The following is a 21,531-nucleotide window of genomic DNA, read 5'->3' as shown; positions in this document are numbered from 1 at the left end:
TTAACTTTATCTGCTACAAACAATTGTGCAAAACATTTTTTAAATTGAAAAAAAAAACGTTTTTAATAGGTTGACATCAACAGTCAGATCAACATTTTACTGTTTACTTAGCTCAAGATTAATTATCAGATCAACAACATTCCTTATTAATGATTTACTGTGTACTTTTATGCAGTTTATGTTATAATAGAATAGTTGTGACATTAATTATTTCTTCACACTTTCTTTGCGTGAGAGTAGTGGACAGTTTTTTTTGTGAAATCTCTGCCGAATTTAAAAGCAAATAGATAATAGCAAATTTGTGTTTCAATTAGTCTCTTGTCAAAAAGGTATGAAATTTTGTTTAATATTGCTATAAATTAAGTTGAATGTTGACCACAAACACACTTCATTTACGCCAATATTTCTTCCTTCATTTGTCATGTTTGTCATAGTTGAAACGCAGTACTAAAATGAACCATTTTCAAGAAGAAAAAAATCACATGACTAATGGTGTTAAATAACTTAAGTCGGTGAGGGTAAAAATTAAAAAAAAAAATATAGTTGAATAACGTCATTAATACTTGTGCCTTGTCATACGTCTGAAACCGCGACGATGTTTTAAAGGTCAAATCTAAATGAAGTTTAAAGATAATGTTTGTATGGCAATTCTTTGTTTATTCTTGTTCTACATGTCTTGCCATTTTTTTTTAACATGAGTCTTTTACGAGGCATTTTTATCTTGTGATTGTCATTAAGTTATCTAAATCTTTTTGTGTATCAGAATTAATGAAATAATTCTTTAAATCTTGATATTGTTGTAAGAAAATGCCTGTACCTTGTCAGGTATATGCCAGGTGTTATCCATTCGTTTGATATGTTTGAGCTTTCAATTTTGACATTTGATAAGATATTTCCGTTTTAATTTTCTTTGGCGTTTGGTAATTTTGTGATTTTCTTTCCTTTTTTTCTTTGGAAAACATATCATAGATCTAAACAGACGAATAATGTATTGCGGTTTTGTGGGCCGATGTATTGTATGTAAGAAAAAATATAGTAATGCTTCAAAATCGCTGCAGGTGTATTCAATTGATTGATCAAGCAACCAATTCACCTGTTTAATTTAATTTCAATATCACCACATTTGACAATATCAATTATGAAACGGCTGTCGAATTAATTAACATTCCATTGGGTTCAAGTAAAGAATATATTTCACTTTTCTTAATATAGAAAACATAAACTATGACGATGATATTTTAGGATGACACTAAGGAAATTCATTTGACAAGATTGCTAAATTTAAAACAAATTTTCGTGACCGAACCTGACCTGTAAAAAAATCTTTTCTCACTGCCAAAATATATACCTGGCCATTTTTATTCTTATATTTCAAAGTTTTTAATCTATATAATTATAAATTTCATTTAATCTTTAATTTTTATCGATTTCTCAAAGAAAAAAACGTATTTAACAGATTCCCATTTATCATAGCACAGTTTTCTGTACTGAATCTGCCATCTTGTCGTTCATTTAACATCTATTATTTTGATAATGGACATGTTTGTACGTAAGACATTGTCCCACAAATGAGGGTCGTGATATATAGAACTAATTATGGTGCATCAACACTTATACAAACTTCGGTACTTTTTTGTAATATATGGTGTTGGGGTTCTGTACGATCGCGAATAAGACGAATATCAACTATGTTTTGATGACGATGGTAAAATAGATGTGGGTTGTTGTACAGTATACATCAATGAGAAAAATCGAAACTTCTGCTAGAAAAGGCCCCGACATTAAACAAATTAGGAACAATTCAAAGATGAAAATAAACAGCGCGTTGTTCAATTGTTATAGGTGATGTGTTTCCCTCGTTTTATTTAGTGACTCGTATTATTTATGACAATTGCAAATTGTAACCTTGTCGTATTTGTAAGATATTTCGCCAAACTGTTTGAAGTATTTAACTCAAAATTTTGGAATTAAAAAAGGTTCTTGTAAACTGATTAGTTTTATCTACTGTATTCATTTATATGGCGTTGTTAGTTTTATTTTCGACTTATGAGTTTGAATGTCCCTCTGTTAGCTTCCGCCTAGCTTTTACAAGCACTTTTAAAAATATTTGTTTTAATCTTTCGAAAAGATTTACGCACATGTTCAATTTCACTGACTTTCATTTGCCACTCTTATGTCAGATCTTTTGTGAATTATCATCATCTGTCAGAATAACTTCATTTAGCTTGACTGCTTTTATTATAATTTAGTAAGGAAACATCAAGCATATCCAATCTTGTCGCTTTAAAAATGCTTTCCGGATTTTACCTTAATAGAAAAAACGCCCACATGCAATTAAATTTTGACAATCAGAAATGTATAAATGATTTCATCTGTATTTTTATAACTAGAGCATTTTATATGTGCCTGTCTCAAATCAGGAACCTTTGATTTAGTGGTCGTCGTTGGTTGCTATATAGCATATTTGTTGAAAGTTATGTGGATAAATCAAGTTGCAAGTTTTCTCGTCTGAGTTATTTTACCTGTGAATTTCGGGGTCTTTTATATCTTTCTACGCGGTATTAGTTTTGCTCATTACTGAAGGCTGTGTGGTGCGATAAATGTAATTTGGTATCTGGTGGATAGTCAAAATCAAATGGGACCTTCCCAAAGTAAAAAAAAAATCAAATGTATTTTCAAAGTCGTTTTCAATTGTTGTTTTATTCATTATTATGAATTATATTACTCTGTTATATAAATTTGATTGAAAAATATATAAATTATTACTTGATTTTAAGTACACATCATTTGACATAATAAAACTCAACTTGCGCCTGTCCCTAGTCAGGAGCATCTGGCCTTTGTTTGTCTTGTATTATTTTAATTTCAGTTTATTGTGTACAATTTGGAATTTAGGATGGCGTTCATTATCACTGAACTAGTATATATTTGTTTAGGGGCCAGTTGAAGGACGCCTCCGGGTGCGGGAATTTCTCGCTACATTGAAGACCTGTTGGTGACCTTCTGCTGTTGTTTTTTCTATGGTCGGGTTGTTGTCTCTTTGACACATTCCTCATATCCATTCTCAATTTTATTTCGTTTATGCATATTCCATCAAATAATTCTTATAAATACATTACATGACAAAGATGCATTGTATGAAGTATTTCTTATAATAATGAAGCGGGTGTTTTGTTTATAACTTGCTGCAGGAAATATAAAGTATAGTGTAACACATTTATTTATTTTTATTTCAGAAACAGGAAAGGACCAGACTGGGCATCACTGGAGCTACTTCGGTGATTCGGGTAAGTTGATATCTTACTGTTTTATCTTTATCATGCCATTATTGTAAATTCAGAAATTATTGCGTGCATTTATTTTTGCGATTTTGTCAATTTTATACTTAAATGCGATACTGAGAAAAATTCTGTTTAATTCATATAAAATTCAAAATGCGAGTTTGAATTCCGATTATAACACTGTCGCATTTTTCGCAATTATGAAAACATCGCAATAGTTTCTGAATTTACAGTATATGTTATTACATTATTTCTTCCAGAATTGTGGTCAAGCAGTTCTTGAAACAAGATCATATTCGTTTAACATGATATAGAGCAACATATAGTCTTATTATAACATTCCCTTTTAAGGATGTATTCTTCTGACTTTTCAGTCTCGTTCAGTCTCGTTGAAATCTCGTTCTTAAATTATTTCCAAAACATATGATAGAAGTGGAAAATATCAATGAATTTTAAAAATATTATAATCAAACATAACTCTGTGAAAAAATTGTGCATTTACCATGGACGGTTTTTGAATAATCCAGTTTTCAAATTTTACGACCATTCAAGTCAGTATTTTTAGTCAAAATTTTGAGAAAATGGGTGAGGGATACAAAAAATGATTTTACAAGAATAATATACATCCCATCTCATTTTGGTCTTTTCAAATTTCTTAGATATGTATTTTTTCAATCATTTATAACAAAAAAGTTGAATTAATATGCATTTTGTTCTTTAAAATGAGAAAAATCATAAAAATACAAAATTGGCAGTATGGTAAATTTTTCACAAAAAAGCATCAAAATATGATAAACTTTCTTATATTAACACCTACCTATAGTTTTTGTTAGTTAAATTTATTCAGATTGGTCCACTTCATCTTTATGGAAAGTATGAAAAAAAGTTTAATTGTGGAACTGTGATTTTTTTCACGATAATAGCCCAAAAATAGGTAAAAATCGATGAAAAGTGAGAAAATCATCAAAATTGGGCATTTTCAAAGGGCCGTAGCAAAAAAAGAAGCACACCACCATATGATTTTCTCTTCACCAATTGTTTTGTTACAGTCTTATAAACCTAAAAATCAGGTTAAGAAAAAAAGTTTAATTCTAGAAATTTTTGGCTCCTCAGAGGTGTACATCCTTAAATCAACAGTGGTAATAACAAACTCCAATACTACATTATCTTATCTCCGAATTTGTCTTAAGGTGGTACCTAACACTACAGGGAGATAACTCTGTAAAGTCTGTGAAACGTTTAAATTACGTAGTGTTGTAAAGGGAATAATAAGTTTCTCGAAGATCAAAATTGGTGTTTGTCAAACTGCTATATAACCAGTGTAATTGTTCTGACAAAACGGTTGGTTCAAATTTTTTAAAGTTTTCCTATTTCTGTTAAAGGGTCAAAGTAAATACTTTGTCAAAGTTTTATCAAAATTAAACGAGACAAATTGATTTTAGTGAAAGTGTTAGGTACTACCTTAAGTTAGATATTAATTCATGTAAATTTACTTTGATATGAATATTATCGAAGTCATAGCTGTGAACATTTTCGCTTGAAACTAATGTATAAGCTCGTTTGAGGTTAACATTTCAAGTTAACTTTATGTGATATGTATGTGAAATTAAACATTTTGCCTGTGTACAAAAGAGTAAGTAAGCAGTCGAAAAGTACAAGACGGATTTTTGATGAATTATAATAGGAAAAATGCATTTTTCCTAGAGAAGACTCATAAAAGAATGACAAAAGATACGAAAGGGACTGTCAAACTCATAAATCGAAAATAAAGTAACAACGCCGGGCTAAAAATGAAAAAAAGACAAACAGACAAACAATAGAACACATGACCCAACACTGAAAACTAAAGAATGAGCAACACGAACCCCACAAATGATAAGTACAGCCAGGTTTTTTATGGAAAAATCAAAGACTATAATAACCTTCGTTGTTTTTATATTCAAAAATTTGAATACAATATAGTCTATTAATTCTATTAGAATGACATTTTTTATTTAATTTCAGGACCAAACCATTGGTCGGATCACTACCCTCGTTGTAACGGACACAGACAATCACCTATCGATATTCGAACAGGTGATGTCGAGTTCGCATCGTGGTTGACAGAGCTACAGTTCTACGGATATGACAAGAACTTAGGGCAGGGAGATCCTTGTACCATCAAGAATAATGGACATACAGGTACGTGTAATAACTGATATTTTGAAACATATACTGTGGATTCCTTTATTTTCGTGGATGGAGGAAAACTTACATTTCCCCGGATATTTGATTTCGTTGTTTTATCAATCTCTGCATACAAGCCCATAGGAAATTTGCAATTCGTTGAACATGTGAATTCGTGGTTTACCTGCTCCGACTAAACCAAAAAAAATGGTACCGAACAAATGATAATAAATCTACAATTTATACTTGATATACTTAAATTTGATATCCCCTTTTGATTCTGTAATCGGCTATTGTGGTAAGATATGTGATAAGTCAAACAGAAGCGATTTACGTATAGTATATGTATATAATCTTCTGGTATCGATTGTGTTAGGAGCAAACACGCTGCGTAGAAATAATTTCGTTAATTGCTGAACTACTGACTATATTTTGCAAACTTGCAATAAATGATGCATCACAAAATAGGAATAAATTGACGGAAAAATTATGTTTCATATGTTCTCGTAGTGTGACAGGAAAAATGCATACTGTATATTTTTTAAGTGCTTTTCCAAATTTTAAACTGTCAGATAATTCGGAATAATTTCAATATATGAAATCAGCCTCTGGTTTGTTGACATTAATACTTCAGGAAAAATATTGTTTGTCTATATTCGCTATTATTATTGATAAATTTGTTTAGTATCCCGTGTGGATTAAAAAGTCCAATTTTATGTATGCTGGCATTTGTTTTTGTTGCACGTTAGTTGTTCGTTCGTTTCGTTGTTTTTCTCTTATAGTTTATTTGTGTTTTCCATAACGATTTATAACTTTTGAACAGCGGTATACTTCTGTTGCCTTATTTACAGGTCATAATCTTGGACTGATCTTTATTTTTTTCTAAATTGATAAAAGGTGTTAAATTCTTAATCGCAATGTTTATTTCTTGCTTAAATGTTAACCAGTAAAAACATGAATACGTTGATTTCTATTTTAGCAAGTATGGCTATCACCCACAGCCTGAAGTTACGTGGAGCACATCTGAATGGCGATTATCAGCTAGCAGAAATGCATCTACATTGGGGTCATAACAACAGCAGAGGGTCAGAACACGCATTAAATGGGAAGAAATATCCGGCAGAGGTATTGAAAAGTGCATGAATATTATGATGTTAATTTTTTTTAATGATACCTTGTAGCGAATGCAATTTGGAAAGAAACACACAAGACAAAAATCCAATGGAATCACAGGCACTGTGATTGATTTGTAGTTTTGAATCGTATATCATGAAAATAAATATACAATAGGTTGGCAACACATATAAATCAAAATAACACTATAACACTACAATACTACAACGCACCAAATAATAATTATAGTCAATTTAAATATAATTCCGTATACCACTTCAAATTGATGTCCATGAGCGGAACATCAGCTTTATTTTTATCTTTATTTTTTGCCAGTTATTTCTGTTCCTTATCTTTCAATTATTTGCTATTATTCATGTCAAATGAATCTTTTTATTGTAATTTAACAATATATATTCAAACATAAAAAAAACGCGATATCTATTTTTATCATAACATTTGTTATTCCAGATTCACTTCGTTCATTACTCAACACGATATGGTAATTTGTCAGAAGCCATGAAAATGCCCGATGGACTTGCAGTAATAGGAGTTTTTGTTGAGGTACGATAAATACATTGTCAGTCAAAGGTTTTTACTAAATTTGATGAATATTCATAACATATTTTATAAATGCTCTTGTACTTGCTCTGCTGTTGTCTTTTTATTTGGTCGGGTTGTTGTCTCTTTGACACATTCCCCATTTCCATTCTCAATTTTCTCTGGTTGTAAACTCAACATTTATTAAAAAGATAAAGATGAAGCTGCACAAAAAAAAAAATTTTTAACATTGGTTACTGTGGATTCATTGATATTCGTTGGATACCAGTTTTCGTGGATTTCGTGGGGATACCACGAATTCAAATGTTCAACGAATAACAAATTTTCTAAAGGAATGAGATTAGACTTTGCCAAAACCACGAAATTAAATATCCACGAATATATAAATTTTCCTCAAACCACGAAAATTGATACCCCTGAAAATAAATGAATCCACAATAATAAATTCATCTTGAATTTACTTTTGATAAACAAGGCTTGATCAAAGATGAAATTTAATCATATTAGTGTTTCAAAAATAAACTACTCTCAACACTAGAAACAATACTTAAGATTAACACAGTATCATATAGTCTAAGCAATGCAAATAACAATGGTCGATACCACTGCTGGTGGACTATTAGTCCCCGAGGTTGTCACCAGCCAAGTAGCCAGTACTTCGGTACTGGCATGAAAATACGGATTTTTTGGGTTATTAAAATTTGCTGTTACAAAATATTAGAAATTATTATAACTTAATGAATGTATCTCCCTCTTGCAAAGCTCTGATTCCTTTCACGGACTTGGCTATACTTTTTGGACCTTTTGGATCATAGCTCTTCATCTTTTATATAATCTTTGGATTTCAAATATTTTGGCCAGGAGCATCACTGAAGAGACATTTTTTGTCGAAATGAGCATCTGGTACAAGCAAATTGGTACCGTTAATTTTATTACATTGATTATAATTACAGTTAGTACCAGAGGATACTTATGCCTTTGAACGGTTAGCAAATGGAATTGAGACTATACTAGAATATGGTATGTATATTGCCGTTGGTTTGTCTTAAAATAGTTACTTGATTATTAATGCACTTTCCATTACATATCGTCAAGAATTGTATCGTATGACGTAAATACAAAATTTAATCCTGGTATCGATGATGAGTTTATAGCTATAACAAGCATTCTCTTAACTTACTCTTTTTTCATAATAAAAAAATCAAATCTATAAAATCAAATACCGTCAAACTTGCTTATGAGACCACCTGTATTAATTAAAAACCAGTGTTTTTTACAATCCTTTTGTAGTGTATTTCTTATAGGTTGAACATGTATTAAAAGATAATCTGTCTTATGATACAACGTTTTTTGCTTACCGTTAAGTGTCCTCTTAAAACCGGTTTCGCTGTATTAAAATATCGTAGTAGAAATGTTTGAATATTGCACATCTGTAGTGCTGTTAACCTTACTTTTCCTTTTCTTCACTTAGTTTGATTTAACAATAAGACAAGCAGAACTCGTAAATCAATTTTGTTCTTTTTTGTTTCCATATATATATATATATTGCTTCAGTTGCTCGGACAATTCGTTATTAACAGTTATCAAGAGTTCACTACAATACTACACACTATATACAATAAATAGGTACCACGTTTGATAGTGAACGGAATAGCTACTCATTTCATAGATTAAAATGATAATATGAATTGTAGATACATTTGGGTTTTTTTTAGGAGATTTTGCATTTATCATTCGTGACCGTGATGAAGATTCATTTCTAGTTCAAATTTCCTGACTTAGATATAGGAAGATGTGGTGTGAGTGCCAATGAGACAACTCTCCGTCCAAGTAACAATTTAAAAAGTAAACCATTATAGGTTAAAGTACGGCCTTCAACACGGAGCCTTGGCTCACACCGAACAACAAGCTATAAAGGGCCCCAAGATTACTAGTGTAAAACCATTCAAACGTAGTCATTAGATCGGATACATTCACCACACCAGTATTGTATTATGCTCTAACACCAGATTCAAAATATAACGTATTCGAATAGGAGAACAGATGCCATTGATGGACACACGATTTCCTCTTCATTCCGTAGCCCCTTTATTATCCCCCAGTTTTTTGAAAGTCTGGTGTGTTATATTTATTAAACATGTTGGGTCTTTATTTGTCTGTTTGTGTGTGCATTGTCGACAATATGAAAAGCTTTACGTCTTTTTACTTTTTCCTTTTTATATCCCCCATCTGTTTTTAAATGAATATTCTAGTAGCCGTCGATATGTGATTTTTAATTCCAATGGAATCACAGGTCAAAGCAAGTAATACATTTACAAACTGTGCAAATGTAAAACTAGGCGAGCGTTATTCCTATAAAGAAGAAGAGTGCAAGGCCAGTTTTTACTGAATAAATAAAATAGGTTTTTAAATCAACAGATAAGCTAATTATAGTTTCTTCTCAATGTTAAAATATTTTAAGACCGCCTGATTACAAACAAAATCATAGGTTTTTATGAAGTTGAAAAAATTATTGTATAAGTCAGCGACCAGCTAATCTGAACTTTCCTCTGTCTTGTGTAAATATTTATGAAAACTTCTAACAGATGATGAACAAAAACATTTCGAATATAGTTTTGGAAAAACAATCCGTTTTGAAGGTCAATGAATTATGCGATAAAGCATCCGACTATATTATGTTATCATGACAAAATAATTCTACAACAGAGATGATTTTAAGATATATGTGATTGAATGAGAATATAAAATATAATAATAATAAACACATTATACCAGTCTTTATCCAAAGTGTTCAATTGCCTTTCACAAATGTCATGACAAAATTTCAACTTTTTAGAAGATCGTATTTTCATTCATTTCTTGCATTTATCTAATACAAAAGCTCATTTGTATGTTACGCATTGCATGTATTTTTTTAATTAAAACAAAACTTGTTTGATATAACTTGTGGGATATCAGTTTGTAAGTATTGAATGATAAGTCTAATGCATATACATCAATAAAGACGGATGTGTTTAACTTGGATTTTCCCATTTACAAATGAGTAATTAAAACAATTGTATATATAAGTTACACGACATTCCTCAAATAAAGTCGATTTCGACGATTTTGAAGAACGTTTTAGGCGTTTAAGAATATAATTGATGATGTTATTTTACTGTCGTAAATTTTGTAACCGATTTTGGTTTATCTGAAAATGCATAGTTTTCAAATATAACACAAAGTGGCCGTATAGACCTGTTTTTAAATGAATATTCATTTTATGCATTGTATATATAACCAACTTTGTACAAATGAGTAATTAAAACAATTGTATATATAAAAAAAAAAAATTGTGACTGGTTTACAGTGAGGGTATAGGTTAAATTAGAATGTTATTGACCGGTAGAGAGGGACGGAAACTGTTTGATGATTGACCTTTTCACCAGACTTATATCTATACAATAATTATCAGTTATGAAGTGATGGGCGAGCCTTGTCCTTTAATTGAACTTATTATTTTTTCATACATGAGTTTTTCTGACATTCTAAACAAACTTATGGATGATAATGTCAACTAAATTGAAAGGTTGGTTTATTGATTGCCTTTATTAAGTAACCGCATATCATTTGAAAACAGGATTGCCTCAAATGTATTACGCACAGTCATTTTTATCATTAAAGTACACCAAACTATTAACTAGTTCGTATATAACAGTTAATTAAGTACATGATACATAGCACTATTCGAGGAAGTACAGCAATTTAGCTTAACAACCATTCACTGTTAATTTCTGTGTCATTTGATCTCTTGTGGACAGTTGTTTCATTCGAAATTATACAACATCTTCTTTTCTATATATATTACCTTGAATTTATAGTTTTCACTAAGTAAACCTTATCGGAAAAAGAATTGCCTTTTCATTGAAACAAAATGTATCTAATTCGATACTTTTAGAAAAAAACAAAAAAAAAACGGATATTATTTGATTTACATTTGCTCGTTTTTGAGCTTGTTTTCGAGATATGGGAGATTTAAATATTGCGGGAAGTGATTCTCTAGATTTTTCATACATTTAACGTTGACGCCATTATTTTTTTTTATCTATGAATAAATTACAACGATTTTTAAGATTTTCAAAAATTGCTTTCAGAACTATGAAAACTATAAAACTTTAAAAGAGAAAAAGAAAAGCAAGAGTTAGTCGTCCAAATTTTAATGGCACTACATAGATAAAACCAAAGGATTTCAAAACTCCGGAAAAAAATTAAAGACAAAAAGGGGGAACTTCCAATGTCTTATTGCTATTAATAAGCGAACTGGTCTGTGATTTCTAGAAACACAAAATAATTGTGAAAGAGGGAAAATTAATTTCCATATTTCCATATATTTGTATTATGAATGAATGTGATAAAGTATAGGATAAAATAAATTAGAAAATAACCTAACAACACAACTCTAAAACTAAAAGTTTCTGCACCAATATATGAATAACATTATAGCATGATAAATATAAACAGTAAAGCATACCAAACTAGTAAACCAATATTACTATATACCATTTCAATATCAAATCTAATTATCTAAATCATCTTTTTAAATAAAAGAATGATGAAATCATCAAAAATATATGCTTCAAATTTAGTTCATTTTTGACTGTAATATAATTATTTATGAAACTGAGAATGAATAGGGGACGAAACGACCAAAGAGCATAAAAGAGCCGAAGGCAACAATGGGTCTTCAACACAGCGAGGGTATTCCGCACACGAAGGGAGCCTCAGCTAGCTATCTAGTCCCATACTATATGTTGACAACTGAAATATGATATGAGACAAACGCGATTTCAACTGTTTTCATATAGTGAGCGTGATGATATGCTATCACAGATGTAGTTTTTATAAAACCTTAACGCTTCTGAAAAACTATGTTTCGATCAACGCTTTATCACCCTAAATAAATAACAAAGGTTCAATTATAAGGTAAGGAATTTCAAACAATTGTTCTAAATAAATGCCATTATTTCAGTGCACTCAACATTCACAGAAATAATTCTATATAAACAACTTGAATACCAAAAAGTAAATCATTCAATCAAGTACAAAAGGAGTAGGTCCAGTAAGACCCCTTTTAGGCCCCGAAACATAGCAGTTTTACAAAATTGTTAAAATATAAACTTTTAGTTATTTATTGGACAGTAGAATGTTTCTGCTACATAAATATGGGGTTTTTTTTATAGTACAATGCACATATATCGGGCATTAGCACCATTAAGTCATGCCAAATTACTGAAATCTTCACAATTACCGCATTTTAGTTAAATTTTAGACGGTTTTCTTGTAAAACGAAAATGGCCGCATTCGTGGTCATCCTTTATATTGAAATGCAAGTTGTATTTGATGATAATACATAACATATATAATGGTTTAGGATGAACACGGATGCGGCCACTTTCAATTTGGATAAAAACCATATGAAAAGTGACATTTTCGGCAGATTTGGTAGATTTTTCATATTTGAGCTTGAATCGGGGCGTTTTTAATGACTAGATCAGCGGAAATCTTTTACGTATACTAATTGATTCTAATGAAGTAGACACTTAAGTGTTTAAAAAGTGGTCAAAATCTTTCGTCAGATGAACTTAAAATTTGAGGCCAAAATCGGTCCTTACCGTACCTACTCCTTTCAGTTAATTGCTAAGATTCAACAACAAATAGAATTCTATTGAAAGCCATCCTTCAATACTCAGAAGGACACAGATGTCGAAATTTGAAACAACAACAGCCTCGTTTTCATCACCTAGAGATATCATATTAGGAATCAGAATTAGTATATTCATGTTTTATAGGTAAAAAGGCAAACGTTTCCAATGTGAGGATGCTGGACTTTTTACCACACCGGAAGAATGCGTTTTATCACTACAGAGGAAGTCTTACTACTCCAGCATGTTACGAAAGTGTCATGTGGTTTGTAATGGCTGACACTATTCCTATGTCTGAACGACAGGTAAATAAATGAAACCACCAATACTAGTCACTGTCGTAACTAGTATAGATTTTTCTAGTTTCTTCCTTTACATCATAAACACAAACACACAGCATTGGTCGTCATACAAGTTATTTTGGTGGGGTTCGTGTTGTTTATTCTTAAGTGTTCTATGTTGTGTCATGTGAATTATTGCTTGTCTGTTTGTCTTTTTCATTTTTAGCCATGGCGTTGTCAGTTTTAGATTTATGAGTTTGACTGTTCCTTTAATATCTTTCGTCCTTCTTTTATTGTAGATAAACGAATACTATTAAACTAGTGATTGAACAATACTACAGCTCATGAATATGTATAGTGCACGAATAAATCTATATTTGTTTTTATAGTATCACTTGAAAACCTTATGTTTTATGAAGTCACATAAATGGAATTACAGAATTACTTTCACAATACAAATTATGGCTTTTTATAAGACTTGGATCCAAAGAATTTCATTTCAACCAATGTAATAATATACAATAGCTTAGTTGTACTCGTCCCCATTTCAGTTAAATAAAGCGTATACATAATATTGAATCGGTCTAGAATCTTTTATTCTTTGAAAAACATCTTGTATTTATGAGACTGAAGCAATTTATCTTATTTTTACTTTGTTTATTAAAGCTTGATAGATTTAGACATCTCCAAGAGAAAGTGGATGAACATGTTGCTGCCACGGGAAAAGCATCCTCTGTTTCAAGTCGAGTTTTTAAATCGGACCCTATCTATATAAGGGAAAATTGCAGACCACTACAGCCGTTGAATGGTCGAAAAGTCTACAGCAACGTCATGCCATTACAACGCCCACAACTACGTGATTTTGAGCTTCCGGCGGTAAAAGTTAGTCCGATAAGAAATAATTACCTACCACCACACGCTTCAAATAGGGTACCAGTACCACAGGCTCAAAACAGGGTACCAGTTGACAATTCACAGTCGTCTAATTACCATGCAAATTCTAGAACAGATTACATATACCGTGGATTGTCACCAAATTCATACAACAATCAAAGACAAAGTTCCTTCAATGGGATAGTATCAAATGGAAACAGTCTGCTCATTGGCAACATAAAGCCAAATGATATCAATGGTGGACTTTATCAACATTTACGATCAAACCAACAATATCCTAGACAAGGAAGTCCAGTTAATAAAATTAACACAGGACATGCTTTCAGCAATAGCAACAGCGAACGTATGCATGTTTTCAAAACCCCTGAAACAGCTTCTGTTCTTTCTAATCGTCGGAAGGCGGGAAAATCAGGCCCTTTGTTGGACTATATTTTTACACAAATGAACGGACTCACTAAACCGAACACTCAAAACCAAAGACACTATCATGCAAATGATCATCCAGGGATAGCACAGCCCAAAGACAGGATATTTGCTGGACTTTCAGATTTTATAGCTAATCCGGTACAATCTAGAGTTTCGTCAAATCCTAATAATAACTATATACAATCATCTGGTAATGGTAATTTCAATCAACAGAAGCTAATATCAAACCAATATGGAAACCATTTACAGAAGCATTTTGGTCAAAGTCCCCATTCGTCACAGAATAACCATGGACCCGGAAATTATATACAAGCTCCAGTGTATCCTGACTATCACCAATCAAGGTAAAACAAAGTAGCATATAGGAGTCAACTATATAAAACTAGTAATACTACTTAGGGGAAGGCGAATTATGTGTTAACATATTCATATGCATTTATATACTTCTATCACGCATGACATCTAATTATGTTATGAATAATTTTTAAATTTTCATTTAGCAAAAACAAATATTTTTTCTTTAATATAATTATATTATTTTGAAAGACAACGTTTGACAAATGACGTGGTGTTATAACAAAATGTTTGTGTTGCCTTAATGAAACGTATCTTTTTAAGAAACAAAGAAATCTTACTCTTGAAACTAAATATATGAATATATTTTTCAGAAATGGAAATTGTAAGCAACTATTATAAAATTTCGTTGGTTAGCTTTAGTTGACTGTTGCACTAGCACTAGCATTCACAAACTAGATATTACAATAGGTCCTTATTCACACTATTTTCCTTGATTTGTAGAGACGTTAGACCGAACCAAGCAGTAGCGTAGCACTTCACTGCTTTACACAATGTCGCTAAGCAAGGTCAAATTCAATATGTGAAGCTTGTAAATACTTTGCTTTCATTATTGCAGTATTCGACATGATTGTCAGAGGCGAATTTAAGGGGGCAGGGGCCCCTTTTTTGGGAAAAAAATTGATTGCTTATATAGGGTATCACTGAAGCGTGACTGGAGCGGGCCCCCTCTTAGGTCAGTCAGTGGGACCCCACTTATGAAAATTTCTGGATTTGCCACTGATTGTTCACCTGAAATGACAGATCACCAATAGCACTACACATCTCAAAATTTTGCCATTTTGATTAGTAAACTTACAAAACGAGACCCCCATTTCCACTTAATCTCAGGTTCGTAAGTTCGCCATCCAATATTCGACTTTCCTGTGTATAACTTACAAAGACTTTCACTTAAAATTGAGGAATGCAGGCATTTTTTTCTTTATATAAGCACACGTATATGGTAATTAGAAACATTTGTTTGGTTTTTCTTCTTATTATACACCACCACACCGTTAGTTTTCTCATTTGATTTGTTAAATACATTAATCATTACGTGGCCCTTTTATGGCTGACTATGCGCGGTCTTTGTTACAGGATGTTTTGTGACCTATAGTTGTTATTTCTTCTCTGTTTCATACCGGTCCCATTGGCAATCATGCCACATTTTTTTTTTATTTACTGTAAATAGATTGAAACTGAAATGCATTTGATTGGTTAACTTACTTCGTATCTACCATTTAAGGCTACAGTAATTCATTATAATTTAAATGTTCCAGAATCTGTCTGCAACCATTTCTTGACCTTATGTACATGTAAACTAGTTATGAGCAGAGGCCCCCCCTTTTTCGGAAAAAAATTGGTTGCTTATATTGGGAATCACTGAAGCGTGACTGGAGCGGGCCCCCTCTTAGGTCAGTCAGTGGGCCCCCACTTATGAAAAATCCTGGATCCGCCACTGATGAGGTATCACATATCAGTTATAGGAACGAATGGAAAGAAACAAGTGGTTTTTACGACGATTATTTTGACATGCATATGCATCACGATAGTGTGAAGCGTGACCAAGATAACGATGAAAACGTTTGGTTGTAATGGTTTTTTTAAATAACCAGTTTAATATCAGCATATCTAAAGTTTGTTAATAGGAATTTTACATTATTCAACATAACCTTTCAGGAAAAATTCGTGTCCTCCCCGCAAGCTTTCTCTAGTATATCTATGTTAGTAAGTGTAGCTATCGTAGAGCGATTCCTTATGGTTATACGATACGCAAATACATTTTCGGTTGCTGAGTTTTAATTCCTGAAGTTATTCCTTGATATATTTATTTATAATCATATATTCTATATACTGCATACATATTTCATGCAAATAACTTTACAAACATGTTCCAAACCCTCGTTTATATCATATTTACCTGCAACTCCCTGTTCCTTTCTCTATTCTTCTTTTGCGCATCATATAGCACTGTTATATAATTTGTTTAACGAGTGAAAAAGAAAATTAAGAAATTCATTTTAGGTCTCACATTGTTGAGATAATTCATAATTTTTAATTTCAGTCTACATATTATCCAACTTTTTGTTAAAAAGGCATATTTATTATAATTTGTTCAGTGCTAATTTATAGATTTATCAATTTTTTTACCCAAAAATCCTATGTATTGTTAATCTTTCCTGCTTTAGTCATTAACGTTTTGCATGACTTTTATACTAGCATAGCTTTCAATCGATTTCTCTTATTTGCATGGAAAGATATCGATTTGAGAGTCAGATTAATTGCTTGCTTTTTGCATGTGGGGTGTGAGGCACTTCAATATAATAAGCATATAATTTAATATAGATCAATTAAATATTGTTTTATGAAAGAAAGAAAAATCAAGGTCATGTATACGTTTCCCGTAAAAAATTATGGCAGTTGTTTCACATAAATGTTTACTCGATTCGTGAAAAATAGTGTATTCTCCTTGATGGCGGGAGATTGTTTGTAAGATCATTGACCAAGTAGCAGCAGCATATTGAAGTAAGAGAACCAAAAAAGTGAGAGCAATTTCCAGGAAAAATATTAACAGCCTTGTGATTTAGCACGTTTAATTTTCGTTTTATAATGTCGGTCAAGCACAAACATAACACAGTAATCAGGTTTATAATGTAGTTGGTTAAATGGTAGTTTTGTCTCTCAAATAAAAAAAAAGCTCGTATTCAAAATCCTAAACAAATACTGTTTCGGTTTTTAGAAATCCTTGTCTTTAAAATATTTTGTTTCGAGCATTTCCTATGAAGGCAAATCCACAAAAGAGGATCGGACGTATACAATTGATAAAGTGTTTGACATTATTTTTACTGAATTTTTGAGAGAACATTAAAAACTGAAATCAGATACACAAATTGACAGAATGTTGTATGATCCTTTTTATGCTTGATAAAACATTCAAAAACGAATAACGTAATGGTGTTGATGGTTTTATATAGGACCATATCTTATATACCCTACACCTATGTTTGTTCTCTTTATAAGCATACTTATAAAAAGAGTTTCGAAGCGTTTTTAAAACGAAGTAATCAAAACGGAACACTATTGATGGTAGCTGCTTTAGACTATAATCGTCCGCACAAACTTAAATTTGACTGATTAACTAACAATAGGAAATGAAAAATAATCTCTTTTACCACAATATTTTGTAATAATCTTCCCGTTTAAGACCTTTATGCATGTACCAAGAAAAAGACATTGCTTATTGTTAATATTAGCTTTATTTAAAGTCAGTTCAGGCTGTTACATCTCTTTAGTGTACATACAGAAGTCGTCATAATTTAGAGCCAAAACATCATACAAATATCTACAATATAAAAGTGTTATTAAATGTTTATAACAGATGTTGTTTTGACGAGTCTCTGTTGGGTTTAGTCATAAATTGAAATTCATAATAATATAGAAACAGGTTCAAAATAAGAGGTGCATATTTTGTTCCTATTGGAATTCCTATAACTTGATGAAAAATATGGAATCTCTATATTAAACAACAATTATATCTAGAAAAAGTCCCAGGGCAGTTATTGTATCAAAGCAGGTCTTAATAGAATGTTTTTTTTTGTTTTAGGGTAGACAAATTCATTCGTTTGACAAATTCGTTATCACCTATATAAGCATGCAAATTATTTAGTACTTCCAACAAATTTTATGACACTCCAAAAGCAATTAGTTCCACAATTTTCAAATGCCTTATTTGAATAATTTATTATTAGGTTAATGATTGTGCCAAGTGTACTAGTAAGTAGAAAAGACAGTTAATTATTGGAAAAGTGGCTTGAAGACGAAATTATTTGTATATGTGTAAGGTGTTTTGGGCAGCTACGGAAGCCAGTACATGTAGTCGTTTATAGAATCTATACGATTGTCAAGTCTATAGTTTTCTATGTTGTGTTTTGTATACTGTTTCAAGTTTGATTATTCCTTTGGTATCTTTAACCTCTGTTTTGTCGATATGTCTTACTAATTGTCAATATCAACACTATTGCAAAATGGATGGAAAAAGCATGGAGATATTGTAAATATTAACTAGTATTATCTAATTTTAGGTATTGATAAGTGTATATTTTAATTATTTGACATTGGAGGCTCTTTATTATTAGATTATATTATTTGAGTAAATTACAGAACGACACTATTGAAATAAGTAAAAACAAAACAAAAATAACAGTTTTGCCTAAATCTGCATATAAAGTATTGAGGTAGATTCGATAAGGGTTTTAGTTTATCAGCTGTAAGTTCACAGCGATATACCTAAACTTATTTATGTTCGGCTATATCTGAACTTAGAAAAAATAACTGTTTATGCTGATAGAAAAGAAAGTGCCTACTTTGCCGACAAAACAGTACTAAGTATGATAATATCTTTTTATCTTCATCTTATTGTTGTCATTTGTTTTACTAATACAGATGATTAACAAATACTATCAAAGAACGGAAAATGAGCATCATATTAACCAAGCTGCTTTGAAATGGAAAACATTTCCTTAATAATTTGTAAAAATATAATCGACTATATGTTTATGAATCTATAATTTTAATTAAATCAATAAGCAAGTGAGTAAAAAGTAAAATAACACAAATACCGAACTCCAAGAAAGATTTTAAACGGAAAGTCCTTTATCAAATGGCAAAATCAAAAGCGTTTACCAACAAAAGAATGGAAAACAACTATTATTTTCCTGACATTGTACAGACATTTCCTTAATATGTATATCATGGTGGATTAAACCTGGTTTTAAAGCTAACAATCTCACTTGTAAGACATTCGCTATGAATTCCATTATACTAACAATAATGTGTGAGAAAAAACAAACAGACATAAAAGATAAAAATATAAAACACTGTGTTACAGCAGTCTATATTGTATTATACTGTGGATTCATTATTATTCGTTGGATACCAATTTTCGTGGATTTCGTGGGTACAGTGTAACCACGAAATCAAATCTTAACGAAAATCATTTTTTTTAGTAGGTTTGTATACAGAGATTGACAAAACTACGAAATCCAATATCCACGAATATGCAAGTTTTCAGCAATCCACGAATATTGATACCCACGAAAAAAAATGAATCCACAGTACTCTTAATTAATAGCTATATACACAAATAAGTTGGTAATAAGTTAGTGATTTTCTTTTGTTTAAGTTCAAACGTTAGACTCTCTTGAATTACAATGTGTACATATACACAGATCTTATTAAGCAGTATATTAAACAAAATTGTACATCTGTTTGACACATTTTTTTTTATTTCTTTACAGCTTTGACAGTTTTTGGTTATGGCCTTTCCTGATCAACCATACATTAAAAAGATGTGCTAAGATAATAGAAGATAATAACACAAAGAAAGATAAAGCAACAGAAAATATCAAAATGTTTGATTGTTTTGGACGTAAATGTGATTATATTGAATATGTTATGTATCTTGTATATCTACTCTTGTTTCCTTATAGGTAAGGTTCTGAAATGTTTTATACAGCTTAAACAATTTAATATTTTGAGATTAGTATCGATCAATTGAAAAATATCAGTTCGGGAGAGGACTTTAAAACATATATATCAATGTCGGGTTGGGATGAATTCGCAATTGAGTTTAACTGATACATTTGAGGTTTGGTGTTGGAGAAATGTTATTAGTTTGGTCATGAGAAAACCTACTATATTGAATCGGAATGTGTGATATTAACAAAAGATTAAGTTTTGAACCATGGTTAACTGGGAAATGTCCAATTGCAAACGCAGTTACTTGGGATAGGACACATATCTGATGTAAGTTACTGAAAATAATCGGGGAATTGTTGGATAAAAGATCAGATTAAGTATTACTGAAATAAAACCGTTTTTAATTTATATGAATCCGGATTTATAATTAGGGTTATGTTAACTATATGTTTTTGGGTGGGTTAAATTAAGATTTATATTTTTAAAACTGAAATATATCCTTTTAAGTTTAGTTTTCGCGCATATCAATTGTTTTAATATGTTGAGTGTAAGCTTTTTGTATAAAAAAAATAGTAATACTGTGATTAAACAATCTATTGCAATACATTTTAATGTTCTGATGATACAACAATATAGTATGACATTTCAAAGGTCCACAGTACAAAATATATATGTTCTCTTAATTTTAGATAAATATTGCATATTTTAATTGTTTATGCAATCACCTCTTAATTTCAAATTTATTGACACAAATGTGTTTATCAATTCGTCTTTTTGAGGACTTTGGAATGTTAACTTATGTTAAGTCGTCGGTTATATATAATTTGACAGAATTAATAACAAATAAATTTAAAAAGAAATATGCTGTTGTTTGTATTCTACTTGTAAGATTTATTTCAATTATGAATTTCCAATTTTGTAGAAAAAAGAGGACAATGCAATAAACACAAATAGTCGGAGGGATGCTAATATACATGTAGTCTGTTAGGTTAGCACCTTTCATCAAAGGAAAACTTTGTTCGAATCAATCGAATGAAACCCTTAAAGACTATATCTCGTCCTTGAAACTTGTTAGTTTACTTAATTTTCAAAACCATATATTTACCATCACTGTTATCCGAAATTCCTATAGTATTTAAAGTAAAATACCAAATAAAACGTCCGAGGTAAATTTAAAACGGAAAGTCTCTAATACATCGGCGAAACCGACAGCTAAAACACAAAAAACGATTGTAAAACAACTGTCATATTCTTGACTTTGTACAGGCATTTCCTTTTGTATGCAGACAACTCCATTAAATTAACAACGATGTGTGA

At 31.0% G+C, this 21,531-nt stretch overlaps 1 protein-coding gene across 2 annotated transcripts in view; it reads left to right on the top strand.

Annotated features, from left to right (window-relative positions):
• Nucleotides 1-21,073, top strand: part of LOC134680675 (uncharacterized) — a 41,963-nt gene extending 20,890 nt beyond the window's left edge. Inside the window, exons 3-11 of one of the 2 annotated variants that reach the window (XM_063539812.1) lie at nt 3,237-3,287; nt 5,286-5,462; nt 6,427-6,572; nt 7,032-7,124; nt 8,075-8,141; nt 12,950-13,107; nt 13,750-14,747; nt 15,072-15,082; nt 20,034-20,178. In XM_063539812.1, coding sequence (XP_063395882.1) covers nt 3,237-3,287; nt 5,286-5,462; nt 6,427-6,572; nt 7,032-7,124; nt 8,075-8,141; nt 12,950-13,107; nt 13,750-14,747; nt 15,072-15,082; nt 20,034-20,065 — 1,733 coding nt within the window. In that variant the 3' untranslated portion in view covers nt 20,066-20,178. Of the gene's footprint in view, nt 1-3,236; nt 3,288-5,285; nt 5,463-6,426; nt 6,573-7,031; nt 7,125-8,074; nt 8,142-12,949; nt 13,108-13,749; nt 14,748-15,071; nt 15,083-20,033 lie in introns of both variants that reach the window. The other variant, XM_063539811.1, reaches the window with a different exon arrangement.
• The last annotated feature ends 458 nt before the right edge of the window (nt 21,074-21,531 follow it).

Source organism: Mytilus trossulus, chromosome 8, assembly GCF_036588685.1.
Source record: "Mytilus trossulus isolate FHL-02 chromosome 8, PNRI_Mtr1.1.1.hap1, whole genome shotgun sequence".
Classification (NCBI taxonomy): Eukaryota; Metazoa; Mollusca; class Bivalvia; order Mytilida; family Mytilidae; genus Mytilus; species Mytilus trossulus.
The sequence above is the reverse complement of the archived record's forward strand: the minus strand, read 5'-3'. Positions and strand labels throughout refer to the sequence as shown.